Source organism: Topomyia yanbarensis, chromosome 3 (genome assembly GCF_030247195.1).
Source record: "Topomyia yanbarensis strain Yona2022 chromosome 3, ASM3024719v1, whole genome shotgun sequence".
In the NCBI taxonomy this organism is placed as follows: domain Eukaryota; kingdom Metazoa; phylum Arthropoda; class Insecta; order Diptera; family Culicidae; genus Topomyia; species Topomyia yanbarensis.
In genome coordinates this window covers 417,267,635-417,289,530 of record NC_080672.1, presented here as the reverse complement: position 1 = coordinate 417,289,530, position 21,896 = coordinate 417,267,635, and the positions used below count along the sequence as shown (strand labels likewise).

Genomic DNA, 21,896 nt, shown 5'->3' with positions numbered 1-21,896 from the left:
CCGGCGTCGTCCAGTACGAAGTTTGGGCTTGGCCACAAGGCGACCGTGGCTCGAGTGGTTTCGGGGTCAAATTTTTGAGGTTTGGACAGCTTTTGGGTCAGAATGGGACTTGGGTGTGGAGGTGCAGCATTTTTTTTTTCCTTGGCGAGTGTGTAATTTTGGTAGTTGTGAAACCGAGGAAAGGTTGGAGATCGCATTTCCGAAAGTTCTACGAAAATTTTCTGGGTTCCGGAGGAGCTATTCTCAGGGGAAGGATTCAATTGGAGATGGCAGAGGGATTCGCTTTGCTTTGCTCTTCGATCGTGTCCAATTGGGCTCGCGCTTCCCTTGGGAACTCTGGGAGCTCTAGCTCTTGCGGTAAGTCCGTTAAGAAAATTCAGAATGACCGTTCTTATAGGTGCCACAATGTACATCCCGCAATCTCGCCAACATTAACAACGCCCCAGTGCTTGAGTCAAACTGTTAGAACATACGACTTCATAAACACGACCTCAACTGCGATTATAAAATTCCAATTTCCACGACCGCGGATCGTGTGCATTCGGCAGCCACAAACCTCGTTACATGCCCTAGTTTGCATCGCCCTAAAAATAAAAGAATAAAAATCGTATATTAGAATCTCGGACGCGATCGAACACGTTTTCATACAAACGCTCGAGCCCCTCGTCATGGTACACGAAGGCAAATATATAATCGGGATTATCCACTACACCTAAGATTTCCGAAAACCCAAAATTGCCCCGATCATTTAGTGAATGTATTATATTCTGATCAATATCACAATCAAAATCACGCCCCATTGCAATTGATAGTGTTTTAGTGGGTGGAATTTCTCGACTCGTCTGCAATTGTAGAGAGTGATTCTGACAGGGAACCATTCTGAAAAGCGATCTCTACAGCGCCAGTAGGACAACTCTCAAAAAAAAAATATCCGAGTTGGATATTCCTGTCCAAAAATCCGCAAGAGGCGAAAAAATATATTTTCTTTTGAGCTAATTGTTAAATTCAAATGAGTGTGATTTAATATTTTCTAAAGTTTTGCCGCAGGCACTAGGGCTGTTGCACCGGTAGTATCGGTACCTAAAATCCCGGGCACACCGACCCATTCTTGATACCGAAATACCGGTACTGCAAAAATATAAGTAGCGGCATTTTCGGTACTGTTGAGAAAAGCTTTTGATGAGTAATACAATTGTCCTATCCTTTAAGCCCCTATTGGGGTTTGTTTCAAACATCGGCCAGCAAGGTGGTATTAGAAGATTAACGAATATAATTCCCGCTGTACTTAACTGAATATTTAAACTATTTTTTCGAAAATAAATACAACGATCTTTCATTCATATATTTCGAACTAGCAGAAATAAAATAACATTTGATTATTTTCTTGAATATGTTTTAGGTCTAAGTCAGGTCTATATACATTTTGCTGTTAAATATTAATCTATAAAAGAACGAACACCGATTTAGTATCTAATCTCGATCCGAATAGGGCATGTAGGAATGTGACCTGAGTTTGCGATCGGCGTTATTTGATTATATGTGATTTTCATCCAAAGCCAGGTAAGAAGGAATATATTTCGTCATCTGGATTCTCACATGAACTGTTGGAAATACATGGGGAAAGGTTTTCCAAATAATGAATCTCCTTGTTTCGGTATGATTTCTTTATGAAACTCCTAGTTAGTGCGCGGTGCAAATCGACGTACCTTCGTTTCATCATCATCCACATACACGGGAATCTTGGCTCAAACGTTGTTCTAGTCGATGTTGTGTTGCATGAAATTCTTCACACATGACATGACACCTCCAGCCTCGGTTAAATTTCTGTGCATGTTGGCAGTACAACATTATACCTACGATGTAGCCACTTCCATAAGGATCATCGCCGTTATCAGCTTTAGGATCTGTTCCACCATTCGGTCTAATACGAAAATTGTTTCAAGTCAGTCGCAATGGTAGAGGTACGTTTCCTTTATGTAGTTTTCTGATTTTACTACTCAGTCAGAGGAACGATACTGTACTGTTTGCGCAGTGAATAAGCAATAAAGCAGTAGAATTGATTGCTTGGTTTACTGATAGCTATAACAGCGTAATTTTTTGCTTCTGTTCTGGGCAAAATTAGAAGGTAGACTGAAGCTCATAAAAGCATACCAATAAGTGTATTTTTTTTAACATTTTTTGTCGCTATGGTGCTTTTTAGTTTTTGTTTATGAAACGATTCCAGTAACCGTATTTTACCGGTACTACTGGTACTGAGAGATACAATACCGAGGAACCGGTTCTCACCAAAAAGGGTCGGTACTAGGAACCTTAGTTCTGCATTTAATGTTTATGTTCATATTGCCCAAATGTAAGTCGGTTATGAATATTGCTTTTGAAACTTTACTTGGAACACTAAGAAGCTCAAAACCAATCAAGTTGCAACGGTACAGGTACACTAGATTTCTCCGCGGCAGCTAGTGTAGAACGAAGGAAATAATTTTACGTTGCACTGCCTCAATACGCTACACTACTTTGTGGTAAAAAGGCGACAACTGCCAAGGGCGACATAAAATTCCTTTATGCAATGGAAGTTTTTTGATGATTTAGTCATTCGGAATATGTAACTAAGCTGTTCGCGTGTCTTGGAAACAATGCATGAAATGTGATCATAGAAAGACAATTCACTGTCTAGCATAACAGCGAGATTTTTGAAGCAGGGTTCTCGTCTCAAAGTGGGTCCAAGCAGCCAATAATGGTATAGCATTGGGTTCCGCAATGATAGTGGAGCATTCAGATGCGCGCAGCCCCATTTGTTTTAATAGATATCAATTAGCGAAGGTATCGAGCTGTACGTAGCAGACATTGGGCCTCATTTTCACTACACGTTTTGAAATACTGAAATACAATTTAAAGTAATCGGCGTAGGAAAGTTTAAACCACATCAAAGATAGGTTGCCGTCATTTGTGTGAATCAGAAATAGGAGAGGTCCAAGATGACTTCCTTGTGGTACGCCAGAGTTAACGGTGTTTATAAGATAATAAAATCTATTTCACTGACAGGACGCGACAAACCAGATACGAGTTCAACCAGTCGAGAAACTTTCCTTGGAAAGTGAGACGCGCGATTATGGATGATTAGTTCACTATTTTGAAAATCTTTTCTCCGTTTTCAAATGTCTTAGCCGATTGCACCATCAGTTAAGCTGATGTCGATAAGAGTTAGTTGGTTTTGGAGTGAATTCTTCGATACCGTAATGCAAAACGTAAGTCAATTGATCGGTGTATTATGCCACAGAATCGGACCGGAAAGCAAAATGATCTGGCAGGAAATCTGCAACTGTGGCAAGAAGGGAGTTTTCTTTCTATTACCGCCAATAATATAAACAGACAAATAAAGGTCAATGAATGCTTGAAAAGCCGTGTATTGTCGTTCACTAGGTTTTGGTCATATTTGACGAATTGCCGCTACAGTAAGAACGTGTAAGAGTGGGATCGCAGTGATGACGTAGACGTCAATGAAAATAGAATGAACCCTTTTTTGGTGGTATCCCTCAAAACAGCCCAAAATTTTGCCCAATCGAAATATATATGTATTAGGGTATCATCAAAGTTAAACTGAAGACGAGCGGAAAATGACTAAGGTTACTGGAAAGCCGAAAGTTTAACATTTTATTCCATACCACAACGATTTTGAGATACTTCAAATTGATAGCCTACCGATTCTAAATTGGCAGAGCTTTAATATAAAGAAATGAATATCGGTATTGTACGCAGAACAGCCCGAAATTTTGATTTTTTTCAACTATCGGGCTATTATCGCAGAGGTCGCGGAGATGCTTCCAAAATATAAAAATGTTTCCTCGCGGACAAGTTTGCCGGTAAGCTGACGATCTGGCAGGCAATCTGTAGCGGTGGCAGGAAGACTCCGATTTTCATCACAACCAACAGTTTGATCGGACAGATATACGTCAATGAATTGCAGAAAATCATCGTCGTTCATTAAGTCTCACCGGAGTGCCGTCAAGCTTTGGTTGAGATGGCAAATCGCCAATAGAGTGAGAATGCGCAACAGTGGAATTGCGTTGATATCGTAGACGTCATTGAAAAAAGTTTGAACCCCCTAAACTACCCAGATAGCCTTCCAAGCGAAATGTATTGGGGTATCATCAACAACTAATCTGAAGAAGAATGTAAACTGACTAAGGACGCTATATCAATGTCCAGCTACTGGAGAAAAGCAGCCGGTGATGTTGATCGACAACTTGTGCAGCAGATAGTATCAAGCCGAGAGTTGAAATTTTCGTCCGGGAGGAATGAAAATTGAAAAACCCATTTTTTTACTGGAGCTGTAGAGGTAGGATCTCGGAAGGGCTCCCCGTCAGAATAACTTACTACAATTGCAGACGAGACGGAAATATCAGCCACTAAGACACTGCTTTAGGCCAATTGCAGCGTGATTCTGATTGTGATATTGAGGGTACGGCTCAGATGTGCGGGCGCAGGGTCTGTAATATCGCGCGGGAATGAGCGTCTATAGCGTTATCGTTCACTAAATCATTTTTGGCGTTTTTGTGTTTGCAAAATCTTGGGCATAGTTGTATGTGGATGATCGCGCTAAAGAGAAACATTTAGGCGAGAACCGAGGTTTCTCCATAAGGGAAAAAATTGAGGATAATCAATTTCGCGCACAAAACCTATAACTTAAATTAGTTATATAATTTACGATTCGTCTTCATCTTATCAGAATCCGACAATAAATTATTACCAGGTCGAAGCTATCGCCGGATTTAGATATAATTTTTGTTTCTCCTTCATCAACCTAACAGAACTTTTTATCTTGTAGGACATCACGTTTGATTAGAGGTTTGCTTAAGAATGCAAATTGTGTCTTCGGTTTCGAAGCTCTGGCTGGCACTAAGTTAGTGTCGAATTCTGATGAGACCAAGTGGAATGTAAAATCCATAACTAATTTACAAGAAAAAACAGCATTTTCTTTTAAAATCGTTTTATACCAAACCAAGATTCTGAGATACTTCGGATTGATAGCGTACCGATTCTGAGCAATAACGAAAAGAATATAGTTTGCTAGAGTTGATGAAGACTTTAACACAGTTACCACAATATATAACATGGTTCAAGAGGCAGTGAGCACTTAAGTTCGAGTCGTATCTAGCCATAGTCCAGTTCACATCCGATGATACCAAACAGGTTTCCCTCGTTTTATAGCAATTGTCGTTGAAATAACGATCAATGTCAATTTACGGTCATCCACCGAAGCAGTTCAATTAGCACCCCCTCGTGCCTATGTTCGGATCGGAATGGTAGTCCCATACTCTGTTTTTAATTTTGTATCGAATAAAATTGACAATCCTGTTCGGGGCTGCTCAGACCTTTCCTGTGAATGCTTTTATAACCCATGTCCGTTGAAACGAGAAGCACATTCAGATTTTACGACAGAAGTTCTCAGATTGCCCAGAACTACATGACAATCGTATCAAGTGTGAACGCACCTTCCTGGCTTCGCAAAGTAATTCTTTCCGCCTACAATGTGATACGATACGACCCACACCGGCCGCGGCGATTCGTGGTTTTGGTTTTTATTTACCTCTCAAATTTAAGCACGATCAAATTCGCTGTATTGTTTAACAATGATTTGCAACTTTTTTTTTTGGTGTTGCTCGAGGTGCGCTCAAATTGGGTGAATTGGTCAATGGCATGACTACTCTACTTGGCCAGTTAAGAACGAGTTTATGATCACACCTATAGGAAGGATGATTTAAGTGGTTTAGAATGTACATACTTCCATTGTACTGTTCGGGGGGATTCGTATAGTGATTGCTCTACCGCTCACTTGAAATTGAACAGGTTTGGTTGGTTGGCTTCGAAACCGGCTGTTGGGAACTGAATCCATCTGACGCGTTCACCTTTGATATGCGATACGGGGAATCGCTGGTAATCGCAAAGTTCGCGTTAGCAATTTGACTGATGTGGAAAGATTTTCTTTTAACGCACAGATTACCGTGAGGAATGGAGTCCTAAATGTTGACAAAAGAAATGGTTGTTGCTTACATAAAGAATGCAAGAGAAACGCAGGCACTTGCGAAGGAAAAGTCGTCGCAGTCACGTCATTTAGTGACCGACTGAGAAAAAAGAGCTCTCCGTGGTGTAGATACAGGCAGATTGCATGATTATTACATATGGCTTCGGTCGCGCAAAAAAATTCCACTTTCGGTGGAATGGGAGAAAGTAGACATTCATTTATTTCGTAACACGAAATTACCGAAAGTAAGTACACTCTTCAAGTGTCGTACTTTTTTGCACTTTCTGTAGGATTTGATCAGCCTCCGCTGGAATGCTTCAACCTGGATAGAAGACGCGTGTTTGACACGAGTCTACAAAGAAATTGAGAAACAAGCCAACTGAAGTGAATGAATGACTGTCAAAATTTGGAAGACGAATTGTATGATAAGTTGAACTACACAATCTTACCAGGATCTGAGTACGAAACAATTCAAGGAGAAGACGTTGACAAAGCGGACCTAATTTGTACCACAAAATTTGTAAAAAAAGTAATGTTTTTTTAAGTAATTAGCTTCTGAAGCGAATTTTGCCAGCGTTTTTTGATCAATAAATGCGGATATTCACTCTATTCAGCAATTTGCATTTCAATTTTTTAAACGAGAAGATTAATGTTTAAAAAAAACAATAATTAGCAAGCAATTTGTAGCTGATATTTATTAAGAAGAGTGTGGTAGGAAGAAGTTACTTTTCTTTTTTGGTGCAACATATTTGATGAACAATTTATAAGACAAATAAAGACATCCCTGCAGCCTACGAGGAGTATAATCATTGTGAATGGAATCTTGAAGTAGATAGTGAACAACGACTAGGGAAGTAAACGGATGTGAAACTTGGCTACCACACAAGTGCAATACGAGTTCGCGGGAAGGGTGATACGTCAACTCTTAAATTTGTACATCTAGTTTTGGATTTCCAAAAAATCCTAAAACTAAAAGTATTGTTTGCATCTTTTTTTCTTCGTTTCAATCAAATCTGTAATTTACAACAGCCACCGTTGCGCTTGTTAGAGGCCATCTACAGTTCGTTTACCGGCGTCTGACTCTGAAGGAAAACTACCAACCATCGACACAGTTCACAATTTACCAAGTACCGGCATATTCGGAGTAGCCCAGCTTCAATCCATGTTAGTTGACCACCGGTCCACAAAGTGAAACCACTGCACAACCATTCCAATACGACGTGCTTGTGTGTGTGTGCATACAAAAATTATGTTTAAAGTCACCTCATTCGACGGCACTTTATAGCGCTACAGTTACCGGTTTGCGTTTCACATTTTTCTTGTTTATACGCACGCACCGAGGAGTCAGAGTCAATGAACTTCTGTTATAGATGATTTTGTTTTTCGTTCACTGCTTCACTTGTGAGTGCTTTACAATAATCCATTTTGCTTTGATTGGACGATTGATAGAAACGAGTGCGAATTCTACTTCATTGACTGAACCGGGCGCTCAGCAGGTCAACATTTCATATCGTGTGTGCATGTGTGTGTGTGTGTTAGTTTGTTTAATTGCACTTGAATTGTTTTGAGAGAATCGAAACTTCATGCTCATACGAGGCTGATAGGTTTGCAACTCAAAGTATTTAGGATGATGTACAACTTAATTGAACCTTGGAACAGCATGAAAATCGACCGACGGATTTTCGATATCTCTGATAGCGAATGCGTGTCGATGAAGGGCACTAGAAACTGGATTTTTTCGTTTTGTCACCGGAACAACTTTGTTATTTGTCATTCCAATTGAGTAAAGTAGAACACAATCTTACAGAGCTTGAGTCTAGTGTCGCTGTAAAATTATTATCGCAAATACAATCGCAATTGGCTATCTAAAAAAACCAATAATTTACTATACGTTTAGCAAGGATTTCGTTTGATGTTAGTGTATGTAAAGATCATTATTTGCGTGGGTCCCTCCAACCTTTTCCATTAACCCTTGTGACGGCAAGCTAAAATCCTAACATTAAAGGGCAAGCCGGGCCTCTCAGGCCCGTCTAAATTCAAGCTCCTTTTTGCCGTTCTCATATAGAAAGGTTATGCAATCGGTCGAAATTTCGACTTTTTAACCGAGACCCGCAGGGCCAAATCTCTTATACCATTCGACTCAGTTCGTCGAGATCGTAAAATATCTGTATGTGTGTGTATGTGTGTTTGTATGTATGGATGTATGTATGTGGCAAACAATCTCACCGATTTTTCTCAGAGGTGGCTGCACCGATCTGTACAAATTTTGTCTCAAATGAAAGGTACAGCCTTCCCATCGATCGCTATTAATTTTATTATTGATCCGACTTTCGGTTCTGGAGTTACGTGTTGAAGAGTACAATCACACAGCAAATTTCCATAGAAACTGATACTACCATTATGTCCAAATGATGCAATATATATTAAAATATGTGCAACATTACTTGGCTTTGCATGTCTAGATCATTAATGACCCACCGAAGGCACTTCGACCACATTGGCCAGCTATGGCGGTTCTTGATGCCTTGGGGGAACTTACCATGTTCCTAAGATAATGTCATACCTATTTCTCAGCGAATTCTTTACCGATTTTTACAAACTTGGTTTCAAATGAAAGGTACAGCATTCCCATTGGCTGCTGTTGAATTACTAATTGATCCGACTTCCGGTTCCGGAATTACAGGATGATGAGTACAAACAATAAGCAAATCCCGATTTCAGCGTATAAGGCGATGGATGCAAAAAGATCAAATTTTTTCCAAAAGGTGAGTACTCGGAAGATCACGTTGACTGTCGATTGGTTCTGAGCTCTATTTCGTTTGAACACGACCAATAAATGCTTCTGGGTTGCTATTAATTTCTTTTGATGCATAACCGGAGTACATATTCAGATTTCTCTTCCGAGTCTGCATCAGATTCATTGTCGGAAGCAATATCATTCACATCTTCTTCCTCGCTTTGCAAATCAGTTTCGGAATCGTCTGCTGTTGAATTTGCTCGAATTTCTTCCATTATTTCAGATTCTTTGAGACGATTGAAAACATGGGCATATCATCTTATAGCCGTTTAAATATTTTGTTGCTTTTAGATCCTACAATTTGAATAATTACGACAACTATAACACAGAGAATAGACAAAAAATAGACAATAACGACAGAGTTAGGTTATGTTGCATCCAAATAATTGTCAAGTAGACCACAGTGGGTGAAATAAAAGTATTTACCCAAAAAAATATGACACACGTCATTGTCGTATGCTATTTTTACAAGAAATGTATAGAATTCGCTCAAACTTTCAAGATTTTTTTCTTATAAGAAAAGGTAAAAAGATAAAATCAATCAAAACATGAAAAAAATCCCTGCTAATATGAAGATGAACTCATCAAAATGTTTTTTTTCATATAAATATTAATGTATAAAACCCGTGGTATTCCTAATAAATATTGCATGCACACCGGGCCTGCCAGGCCCGGCTTGCCTTTTTGTGCAAGTAAAAAATTCAAACATTGCTGCCCATTACTCCATAGATGAAAATTTCACAATTCTTTATTTTTGTTATAGATTTCAAAGCTACTTATAAAAATTTCCAATCCCAAGCTTATACTACATACACATTTTTTTGTAACTAAAAAATTGTAACGTGCCGGGCCTCTGAGACCCGGTTGCCTTTTTGAGGGTTAAGGTGCTAGCCAATCTGTTATATTTACTAACAGGCCCGTGCGCAAGGGGAGGGTTTTGGGGGTTCAGACCATGAGAGTTTTGAGAAGTTCTTAAAGTCCTGATCAGGAATAAAAATGTTATTCTGTAATCCATTTTGACACACAATATCATTAGAAACAAGCCATTGAAGAAACCCTGCGAGGGTGGCTATAAAATGGTGTAAGAACTCGGATCCAATTGGGATATACTTATCTAGAAAAATTTCGCCTTAGGTGATATCTGCGCCAGAGTGGCGGAGAACTCAATGGCTCACGAAAACATCGGTATCGGGAGAAATTCTGTCGCTGGGAAACTCTCAGCACCAGCTTAGATAATAGGAACGAGTATCTTTAAGAAGGACAACTAGAAACGAGCATTGCTAAGTACCATTCGAAGATGGTTGTAAAGAAGTGTAAGTCGTTATGTACGGCATCTCTGAATCGGTTCGCTTCTCGGCAGGTGACGGTATTTGCAGCTGACCTGAGCTGGTCTGTTACATCACGAAGATTGGACAGCATCAATGGAAAAAACACGAACGATTAATACAGAATAAAAAGAGCACGAGCACAATTCCTCCTGAAGTAATACCTAACGGCAACGCCGGAAGGATGAGGATTGGGAGGAACAAGAGTTTTAGGTGATTCGCATTTCAACAGAGTATATAACTTCTGAACGGATTCTGATAAATAGTTTTACTTTCATTTTGTTGGTGAAACCCAGTTCTATCAGAAAACCCCTCCTCCAGGTTGAGGGGCTTGGCGGTATTGCAAACATCATCAAGCATATTGCGTGCATCAGTGCTACAGAACCTCTGACAGACAATTGCTTTAAGATGGTTATTGCATTACGCCTTCATCGATAGTGGTGCATCGAGGAGACCGAGAGGGCATATACTCCTTTTTATGTTTTGCCTTTCTCATATAGAAAGGTTATGCAATCGCTCTAAAAATCGCCAACCTAATCCCGGCCATATACCATTCGACTCAGTTCGTCGAGATCGGAAAATATCTGTGAGTGTGTGTATGTATCTATGTGTGTGTATGTGTAAAAAAAAATGTCACCTCTGTTTCTCAGAGATGGCTGGACCGATTTGTGGAAACTTAATCTCAGATGGAAGGTACAACCTTCCCATCGGCTGCTACTGAATTTTTTGTTGATTGAACTTCTGGTTCCGGAATTACGGGTTGAAGAATGCGACCGCACAGCAAATTCCCATATAACCTGAAATGAAAAATTCCCAAAAGGGGGTGTAAGGGAAAATTTCAAAATCGAATTTGTATTTTGGATGCCAAATGACCTTAAAATGCATGAAACATTGAGATTTGATGTAATATCGAAAAAAAAATTGACGAATATTAAGTTTTTTGACTTTGGCCCATTTTTGCCTTTCTCATATAGAAAGGTTATGCAATCGCTCTAAAAATCGTCAAACTAATATTTTTTGGCTTGTATATGCAGTAAGGGGTTGGTACTTTAAAATTATAACTAGTTTAAAATTTCTTAACGGATCTTCCTCCTTGATTCGCCGCTGGTTTCAAGCGACGTTTCAGTGTCTACACATAGTATCTCAAAATCATGGCTGTTGATCTATTGTGTGTACTATGTGCAAATCGTACTGAATATGTAATATACATTTCCACCTTTGTATTGAACATAATGAGCCATGGAATCCTAGTTTGGACAAATGAGAAAGGCACAATTGCACCACTAGGTGAATTAAAAAAGATTTTTTCACCTGCGCATACTAACGCTCAACCATTAGTCTGTGCGCGGTGACGTGGCCGACTGGCAGGAATCAGAATTGGCGGGTCGACGTGGATTGATTTTTGCTCTGTGCCGTGTTTGCAAACATCGTTCCGCAGTTTGATGGCGGTATTCACAGTGGGAGTCATTGTGTTTCCATCTATCGGTTGACTTCGTCATCGTGCATAGACTAATTAAATTAATTTAATAAATACCTAAGCAGAAACCTATTAGCCGTCGTTTTTTTTTAATAATTGTAGTTTTAGGTACTAGTGTACAAGTGTTACGTGCTAGTCGTATGTCTATCTGTGTATGTGTTCGTCTGAGTATTTGTGACAGTTGGGTCAGGGAATGGATGCAGAACTGACGTATATGATAGAATAGTGGCTAATACTTTCGGTGCTCAATTTGTGCATTTGGTTCGATTCATTCGAGAAGGTCGGATTGGATAAATTAGGATACAATGAATTTACCGACGCACGTGAATCATCAATTCCCGGCCAGCATAGCATGATGAAAGTCTAACAGAATGCAATTGTCGTTAATGGTACATAAATAACGTTTTCTGCATTTAGACGAGTTAAAGTAGTTTGATTGCATGTTACATGTGTTCATATATTCTACTCCATTAGTCTGTTTCTTTTGTACATCTATTAGTTTATTTTTTCAATACCAAGATAGTATCGGCCAATTTATACACCTTTTTCCTCCTTTTGTGTACCAAACTATATTGTTAGTTTTAAGATAACTGTAAAATATTTCGTAAAATACTATTACTCCCCCTCTTGTATATCAAACTGAATCCCTTGCTTTAAAATTTTTCATAAAAAAATCTTTTGCCCTTCTCTTGTATATAGAATCTTATTTCTAGTTTAAATATAGCTGCAAATATGTTTCTTTTATAACAAAAATATTTCAACATTGTAACCTCCTAGTTTTAAGATATCCAAAATGTAAAAACAAGAGAATTTGGCACCACCAAGCTAACGCATTTGTGCTTATCAAATAAACGAAATGAATAAAAAAATGTATACACCTCTAATCAAGCTCTTTGCATATATTTTTCTTTATTCGGCATGTTATCTTTTCTTTGATCAGTATATCTCTACTATACTCATATAGGTACAAATGTACAAACGCTCGTAGCCTTCACGATAACACAAACCTGGTCGCAAACGCGACCATGCAATTGCAATAATTACACATACTTACGCCCGCGATTTCGCCAACACTAAAACACCCCGGTAGTTAAGTAAACGTAGCACCTATAAACTTCCACTGAAGCACCCACCACTCGCGCGATCATGAAACGGTAACATTTGGAAGTCTAACCTCGGTCCTAGATGTCTAGAATAATGCTTTCAGTTGACCCAATCAAAAAAGTGACGCTCATATTTACTAGATAACACGTTCCGTGGTGACATGACCTGAAACTCTAGTGATATGGAGAAACTGACTCTCTTCTACCATCTGTTGCATACACTAAAAATTAAGCATCAGACTCACGGTTCGCGCGCGGTCATTCAAGAATACACGCTAAGTGATTATAGAATCGAATTTATACACATATATAAAATCACATACACGCAACAAACACGTTAACATACAAATGCTTGACCCCTTCGCGACCATCCACGGCACCTACATCCGAGAACTCGCAAACATGATAACATCCCGGTGATAAGCTGAACGTGTCAGCATTTATAAATTTTCAAACGCGGTCTCAAGCGTGAACCTAAAAACCCCCTCTCACGATCATGAATCGGTCACTTCCGGAAGTCTCTATCCTTGGTATCAGCAGACTAGATCCATGCTTTCAATTGGATCAATTAAAAAAAGAAAGCTCTCATATCCACTGGACAACACGTTCCATGGCCGGGAACTCTAGTGATATGAGGTTACTCACTCCCTGACAGAATCTGAAACGTACACCGAAGACTAAATATCAGAATGACGGTACTCGTGACTATCCAAGAACGTGCGCGAATAGGTGAATTCCGTGTGTGGCCACACGGTTACAAAATCGAATTTATACACGCGAAGTCACACACACGCAAGCAATTGCAACAAACTCTACCAACTCTAGTGATATGGAAGAACTCACTTTCTTCTAGTATCTGAACCGTACCCCAAAAATTAAGTATCAGATTCACGATCCGCGTGGTAACATCCAAGAACACACACGAATAAGACACACGGTCATAAAATAGAATTTATACACGTTAGCACACGCGACATACAAACGCACACGCGATCGAACATAACATACAAACGCTCGAGCCCTTCGCGATGATGGATGCGCTTGGGAAATTACTACCCCCGCACGCATCTGAACCGTACAATGAATATCACATTCAGAATCACGGCCCGCTGCACTTGGGCTTAAGGTTGAACATAGAATAGGCAATCTCTAGGCAATAGCAGTCCTGCGACAACATTCTAAATAAGCTGATTGATTTTTATGAAAATCTAACACACGGCGTGGAGAAAAACTGCTTTTTTCGTTTTCGATTTTTGCCAATTCTCTGTCCAACCTTAAGCAGTGTGTTAGTGGGTGACATTACCCGTCTCGTCTGCAATTGTAGTGAGTGATTCTGACGGGGAGCCCTTCCGAGAATCTAGCTCTGCAGCTCCAGTAACACAAATTTCGAATAAAAAATATTGTACTCATAGTTCTAGTGAATCGTTTATATGAATCATTTGGATGTTTGTATTCTGTTGATGCAAAAGACGAGGAGGTTTTATGCCTGCTGGGGAGCGAGATTGAAAGAATTTCAGCTCCAGCGGGCTTTTCCCTACTCCTAAACGTATTTTTTCCTTATGTCAGAAGCGAGCGATGCTGAATTAATTCCGCTCGCCCATATTTGTTCGAATTAATTTTGTTATTAAATATTCAAGAAAAATACAGAAAGTAATCATTATTGCTTTGTTTGGAGTATTGCTTTTCACATAGGTTAAAAATCATTACCGTCTAACGTTAGTCGATCGTTAAGGCGTGGCTAAACAAAAGGTCACCATTTTAAAATTTCACTTTTTCGCGTTACATTGAAAGTCCAGCATATTAGATCATTTCCAAAATCTGAGCAGTTTCTTTTGCGAATTCAATTATTGAAATATGTATTTTTCATTGTCCAAAAGTCTATCAACTCTGAAATAAAGATTGGTGGTGTCAATATACTGGTGAACCTGGAAGATTAATTTGATCAGGAAAAAGGGCACGAGATCTTATATTTGCATTGTAGAAATAGTAATATTGTTACGGAAAACTACGGGAATTCAATTGAATAAGGCTATGAACATAACCGGGCTGTCTTTGGCGCCATTACTTCTGGGATCTGAGAAATACTGCCGAACGAGAAAAAGCAGTCTGCGATATTTTCAATTCGTAAGTTAAGGTATATAAGAAATATCAATTCCATGTAAATATTCTGTGAAAGAATATTTAAATACTATGATTCTTATTTTTTTCAATCGCGCCTAAAAGCATTAGTTTAATTAGCAGTTGTTATTAGGGTTCCTATAATGTTCTCACTTATCTGGTATTATGTTGTGTGTAAGTAGTCTTTTAATTTCGTTTTCAAATTCAATATATAAATTTAACTAGTGTCAAATTCACGTAATTTCACAGAATTGTTAATAGTGGCAGGGCGTCAGATCAGGCCAAAACAGAGTTGAACTGTTTCACCACGTCCACAAATCGTCTGCCAGATCATACACTTTTTGGAATTATTCAATATCTATTGTCGTAACTCTCGTTATAAATAAAGGAACAGAAATTGTATTGAAACTAAATATTTTTTAAGTTATACTTAAGAGCCAGTTTTTAAAAATTTTGAGTATTGATGTTTGCCGATTTTGATCAACATTTCATCGTTTTTTTGTGCATATGTGGAATGGACTTCAGTCAAATATTAGAAAATTACTTTGAGGGTAAGTAGGGTGAAACAGGCACTAAAAATATGTCCTACGTAATAGGTCGATATTTCAAATGTATTGATGAAAACTAATTCTGCTTAGTTTTTCTGAAATAGCTTTTTTATTTGTAATCGATATACTGAAAAGCATTCATATTTATGGCAATTTTGAAAACGTTATAGTTCTTTGCAACAACCTAATTGAGTGTAGGTTTGTATAGATGAATTTTAGAGTAAACTTAGGACCATAAGCTTGTTGTAATAACTTTTGAAATTAGCAAAATATTATTTATTTTTGGATCCTTCGTGTTTTTAAAATATTTTTTTGATAGGGGTTCCAACCAATTTTTTATTCAAAATACTATCATTTTCAGATTTCGTAGATAATTCTACATTATTTTGATGTGTTATAGTTATATATTTTGTGAAAAAATCTGGGGTTTAGCACAATCGAAAGACTTCCTTTTAAAAAACACATCAGAGCACGCCTGAAAAAATGCTTTTCAATGTATCGATTACAAATCAAATAGTTATACTCTTTTTTCAACTCTGTCAAAGCCCTTTCAGAAAAACGAAACAGAATTTAATTATATCAAGTTAAACCAGAGTTAGAATACGACCACTCGAACAAAGGGGTGCTACCTTTTGAAAAACTGGCTCTTAAGATCTTTCATATATCTGGGTATGTATTTTGAGGATTTTTCAAAGCATCGTACACTCTTTAGTGACTGTCTCAAGTCATCAGGAATGATTCAATTTTTTTTTTATTTTGTCGTAAGTAACAATACCTTATTTAAAATATCCAAATGGGAAAACAGGCTGGAATGGTGAGTTAAACGAAAGCAATTATGCGAAAAAAATTCCCCCAGAGGTAGGATTCGAACCTGCAGCCCTTGGGACTCCGGCCCAATTCACAAACCTTAGGGTATCCCTGGGTTTTGAAAACGACCCAGGAAGAACATATGATTATCGTATTGGCAACAGTGATCATACAACTGCCTCTCGTTCAACACACCATTTCTATCTTTGGATATCATCAAAAAAAACCTTAAATAAGGGCACTAACGTCAAAACCCACAAAAAATTAATCAATTAGTTTAATTCGACATTGGTATCTAGCCCAGGGATAGCACAAGGGTTTGTGCATTGGGCCGGAGTCCCGAGAGCTGCAGGTTCGAATTCTGCCATTGGGTGGATGAGGAGATTTTTTTCACATAATTGCTTTCGTTTACCTTTCCATTTCCATATGTTTTAATTTTGAAGCCCCTCCCGAAATAATATTCTAGCTACGGGTCTGGATCAACTCGGGAACTTTTTTTTCATACTGTGTAAACGTCATATGGAACCCTGAACCGTTATATCGAAAAACAAGTCTTGAAAAAGCTCAGGTAGGGTAACTGTGCCCGAATTCATCTTAGCGCCTCTACCCGATCAGAACGACATAACAGAAAGCTATCAAATTTATATCTCATGTTCATATTTATTACTCACTGTGTTATTTTTGTGATATCCCAATCAGCAAGGCAAGCAAACTTATATCAAGATTATATCTTCTGATGATATCATTGAACTGCTAATATGATTTTAATGTACGCATATAACGATGATGTTATAATATATTACTTTCACAATTATCTTTGAACGCTAACTGTAAACTGTAAAGCGGGCAAATGACCAGTTGGTTAAAGCCCCAATAAACAAATCAATCAATCAACTGTGAATGATTGTTATATTACACAAATACGCTGAAGTCTCTTTTTATGCGTATTTATTCAACTTTTAAAGCAAATTTTCGAAGTTTTTATTGATTTCCTTATATTTGCGTATTCCACATGGATATTCAAAGTTCCACGATTTTGAGAATAGATAAGTTTTAGATGCAAGTGGTCGGAAAACTTGAAAATAATGTGTTTAACTTACTTCGTTGCATTTTGATTAAGAGATTACTTATTTTCTGAGACACTCGTCTGACACGCTATTTCGAATATGTAGTTTATGATTTCAATATTGAAGCCTTTATTCAAAAAGTTTTGGAATCGCTAAGTTATCAACAAGATATTCTAAAGAATATAATTTTCATATAAAACTTATTTTAAACAAGATGCAGGAAGTATCAAGCACTCCAGGATGAAATAAAGAAACGCGGATTCAAATAAAAAAGCATATTTAAAACTATTTGTTATGGTTTAGTCAAATGATTATATAAATAATTTTCTTTTAATTAATTGTGCATATTGCGAAAACAAATTTTCAGAACTTAAAAAACTGTTTGATATATACTGATTTCCACAATACCGTTATGAATTTTGAGGATCTTCGAGGATCTTCAGTCCGATTTCTCCAATTTATGCGGGTTTTTCATAAACAACCGAAACTTGTCCAGTGTGTGGGTATCTGATTTTGTGCGTTCTCCGAATTACCAAAGCCTTGTATTTTTTTTTATCTAAACCCCCGCATAAAAATGTTTGAGTTTGAGATTGTTGTATCTTTTCATTCCACCTAAGACAGTTTGATATATACAATGAACTGACAATTACTTTGAATACGCATATGTACTAATGTTTCCGTTGTATTCGATGATGCTTCTTTCGTCTTAAAAAAACATCGAACTAACAAATTTTCGTAATAATAAAGATACTTGATTCATTTTGTAGAAAGTAAAAAAACGAATAATGCGACCTGTTCAAATTGTTGAAAGATTAATATTTGTGAGTATGCTGCATAAAGCTATCAATATTTCAAAATGGCCTAGAAATCTCTGAATATATACATATCCCAGCTGGTATAATTGTTTGCTGTTACAATATTGAACAATTTCCTCCTTAAAACTAAATAAAATTTAGAAAAGAAAATGTATTTTAGAAAACATGTAATATTCTAATATTCGTCACACCGAAGAATCCTCAACAATTTCTCGAATATTATGATTGGCTGTTATAATATTCGCAGTAGATAGATTAAACTATTGTAAAGAATTGTATTGCTGCGAATTTATTAGATGTGAGAAAATTGTACTGGTTTGCTTGATCTTCCCCATATTAAATATACCAATAATAAAACCCCGAAAGCGACTTTACTTGAAATCTCAAAATGCAAGCCTGAAAACTTTGGAACTTGTTTCTTTGAATCTATTCGGAATCATAAGTAACATTTGTCGTATTCTCCGTAAAATAATGTAGGTAAATTATCCGCTGAATGTTACCATATCGCATCGACATTATTTCTAAAAATCGTGTAAATCATGTTAACGTACAAGAAAAGCACCGAAGCGCACTATTCAGAATCTAAAAATAGCCCCACTTTCATAATCTTAAAAGATATTATAAAGCTATTTAGTCTATCGTAATATAGGCAGCTGTAGTAGTGAGCAAAACTATATGAAAACAAAGCGTATTATACAAGGAAAACAAACAGTCCTTTGACTTTGGCAAAGTTCAATGTGTGCGTTCGGGAAACATCTTCTGCATCTATAACCGTTTTGCCCTTGACAAATGAGTAGAATATTATGTTAACATTAAACATCGGTCGAAAGCAACGTCGTTGGTTCATGCAGGAAACATCCCCATAAAACTCAGAATACCCAGGTTCAAGTCGCTATATCCACAAACAACAATCAGCGTGTCATATATTACTAATAACAATCAGCCAGCATGTATGCAATCATTTGACAAAACTATAGATAGCTTTTGCTACATAAAGCTTTTTTGCTTCCAAACGAAAAACACCTTAATGTATGCTATATTTTTCTATTGTATTCTATTTTTAGGCCTGCACGCTAAATTCGTTGATACTATACAATAGGTAATAAAAGCTATATTGGCAGTTGGGGAACCTAACAAAATTTGTTATAATTCTTATAGAAGCCTATCACAGGTTGTAATATTTTTGATATATACTAGAAGAATTTCTGTTGTTTTCTGTTATTTTACCAACTAACGAGACCAAAGTTATAACACAACTTGTTATCATAACAAAGTAACTCAGTCTGTAATAATTTTGTTATTTCTTTCTGATCGGGTATTCATCCCACCCATTTGAACACATTAATTAGAGCAGTGTCTGCTATCTCTATTCAGCGCATGGTAGGATGAACAAAAGTGCGTTGTACTCGACTTTTCACTTCGCTCAAACACTAGTATTTCACATTTTCCAGGTCATATTTTTTATCGTATTACTTCTTAGGAACGATTGGCCTAGTTATCAACGAAATATGAGATGAATAAAGACTCGTCTACCCTACTTATGATTTACTAGAATGAAAAACTTCAAGAAATAATTATGTTGTTTCTTATCACAGATTCTTCGAAAACACATAACATACTTCAACTGGCTAATCGCCAATTGAAAACTTATTACCGCCGACAACAAAAAAACAATAAATTTAATTCCACTTCTTTTACAATCCTCTTTTTCAGACCCTGATCAATATGGCTTACTGCTGTCTGGTCCTGCTCGGCAAATCGATCCAGAAGGTGGTTTTCGGCGAACTGCGAATCTCCGAACAGCAGGTAAGTGAATCAATCACAATGAGGATCTTGAATGACGGCGTAAAAAATTATGGAATATTTTCATACTATGACGAGCTGTTTTCCTTATGTGCCAACATTCAACTTACTGCTTACTGCTGGTGATAGGTAGTATACCTAATCAAGTCTTTGTTCGAGGGGGTAGTTAGGGAGTTGAGTTGAGGGGATGACAAAGCGCTTTTTTCCTTCTCGCTAAAATACTAAGGTCGTTGTTCTGCTGACATCGAATTCCGGATATCTGACGAAATCAATTTGAGTTTTGATCTCAACTTCAGAAAAAAACGGCCAATAATTGATGGTTTAGTCTTAATGTTATAAAAAATAGACAAACATGTTTTGTTTTTTCTTACAGTCGATATAATCGTTTCTGCTTTTAAATTCCTTATGGTTGAATTGTGCATTCAAAATGGGTTTGAGATTTTACTCATTTATCCTCTAATATTGTTGCTTTATACATTTTTCGCAATTGTTCAAAACGTCTAGCTATTTCATACAATAAATTTTGCGCATCACTTGTTTAATTTTCTAAATTCCACTTCATTCGTACAGGTTTGAACAGTAGACTTAAAAACATTCAATTCACATTCCTGGTCACCGATCATCAATTCGCGCAAAATTCACACTTGACTGCACCTTTCTCTTGTTCACCCAGAAATTGCGTCGTCTGGCATTGAACTTCAGCAATAATTTCAATCAGACCATCAACTGAGTCACGACGGTAATAAACTATACCAACCCATTTTCAAGCACCGGTGATTATCGAACCAACAGCTTCGATCGCCAGTAAACCACACCATTATTACTCTATAAAACAACATTGAAATATTGAACCGTTCCAATTATTGACGCGACAATTACATTTTCCGCGGGGTAGCAAATTTCGTTTAAAGAAAGATAAGCGAACTGCAAACATTTTGAGTTGGTGGTGTCCTTGTGAGAATGTATTTCGCCGAGTCGTGCCCACAAATTGTGTCACAGAGTGACATCGGAAGCTGCTCGTTATTTCCTAATCTTAGTAGGTCAATCTAGTCTAGGTTTACTCTGAACAGATCTATGAAAAATGAATCAGTTTGAACGATGCCTCGGTGAGGTCCACGGCTGGTATTTTAGCTTTAAGAAAATGTCCCCAGGAAATCATTAATTTAGTGCGCGTGTAGTGTTTTGTTTTTTTTTAATGCTGTCTTCGATGCAAGTTTGTTTTTGAAATATTGCCAATTTGTAAATCTGGTTTACCTTTTTTTGCAGCACATGAAGGACAAATTTTGGAACTTCATCTTCTACAAGTTTATCTTCGTGTTCGGCGTCGTGAACGTGCAGTATCTTCATGAGGTAGGTAGACAATCGATATATTGAGTTATACGCAGTCGATAGAACACCGGATGGGATTCAAATGGCTTTTTGACATTTGAAACAAATTGTTAAAGGAAACCAACAGCAGTTATTAGAATTAACTGCTTTGGCATTGGAAACCCTTCCTTTCGGTTATGTTTATGAAATATATCATTTGATTCGGAGAAGTGGAACGAATTATAGGCGGTAAGAATGTGGATCTTTAACAAAACTATGGTATACAACACTGGTAGAATTGAAATGAAGCACCAACTCAAATTTGTTTGTGATATTTGAAGTACTGAGGCAATCGTGTGTACAAAAAGCGCAATTTGAACAGTTTAAGAGAAATCTTCATATCAAACCGGATAAAACAGAGAAAAAGCGTTGATCGTAAATCAGCGGAAGATCCTTTTACTACCACACCAGGCATCGTAATTGTGTCTCACTCACGAATTGGAGGGGATGACAACTCATCTTTTCCAGAAATGATCTGTATTAATCCAAACCGAATTGGGCGCTATTGATTTTTTCTGGTATTTTTCTTGCCAGAATTAATTGTTCGATAACTTTACATTAACATAGAAAGTTAAAAACCACTTCTTTGCTTTCGATTGCATTTTGAGTTCTTAAAAACAAATAGATGTGGTTTTTTAAAGCATAT

General features: G+C 37.5%; 1 protein-coding gene across 1 annotated transcript in view; it reads left to right on the top strand.

Annotated features, from left to right (window-relative positions):
• Nucleotides 1-21,896, top strand: part of LOC131694303 (E3 ubiquitin-protein ligase AMFR-like) — a 139,989-nt gene that overhangs the window by 35,541 nt on the left and 82,552 nt on the right. The window contains exons 3-4 of the mRNA XM_058982927.1: nt 19,793-19,885; nt 21,149-21,232. Of these exons, the coding sequence (XP_058838910.1) occupies nt 19,793-19,885; nt 21,149-21,232 (177 nt within the window). The remainder of the gene's footprint in view (nt 1-19,792; nt 19,886-21,148; nt 21,233-21,896) is intronic.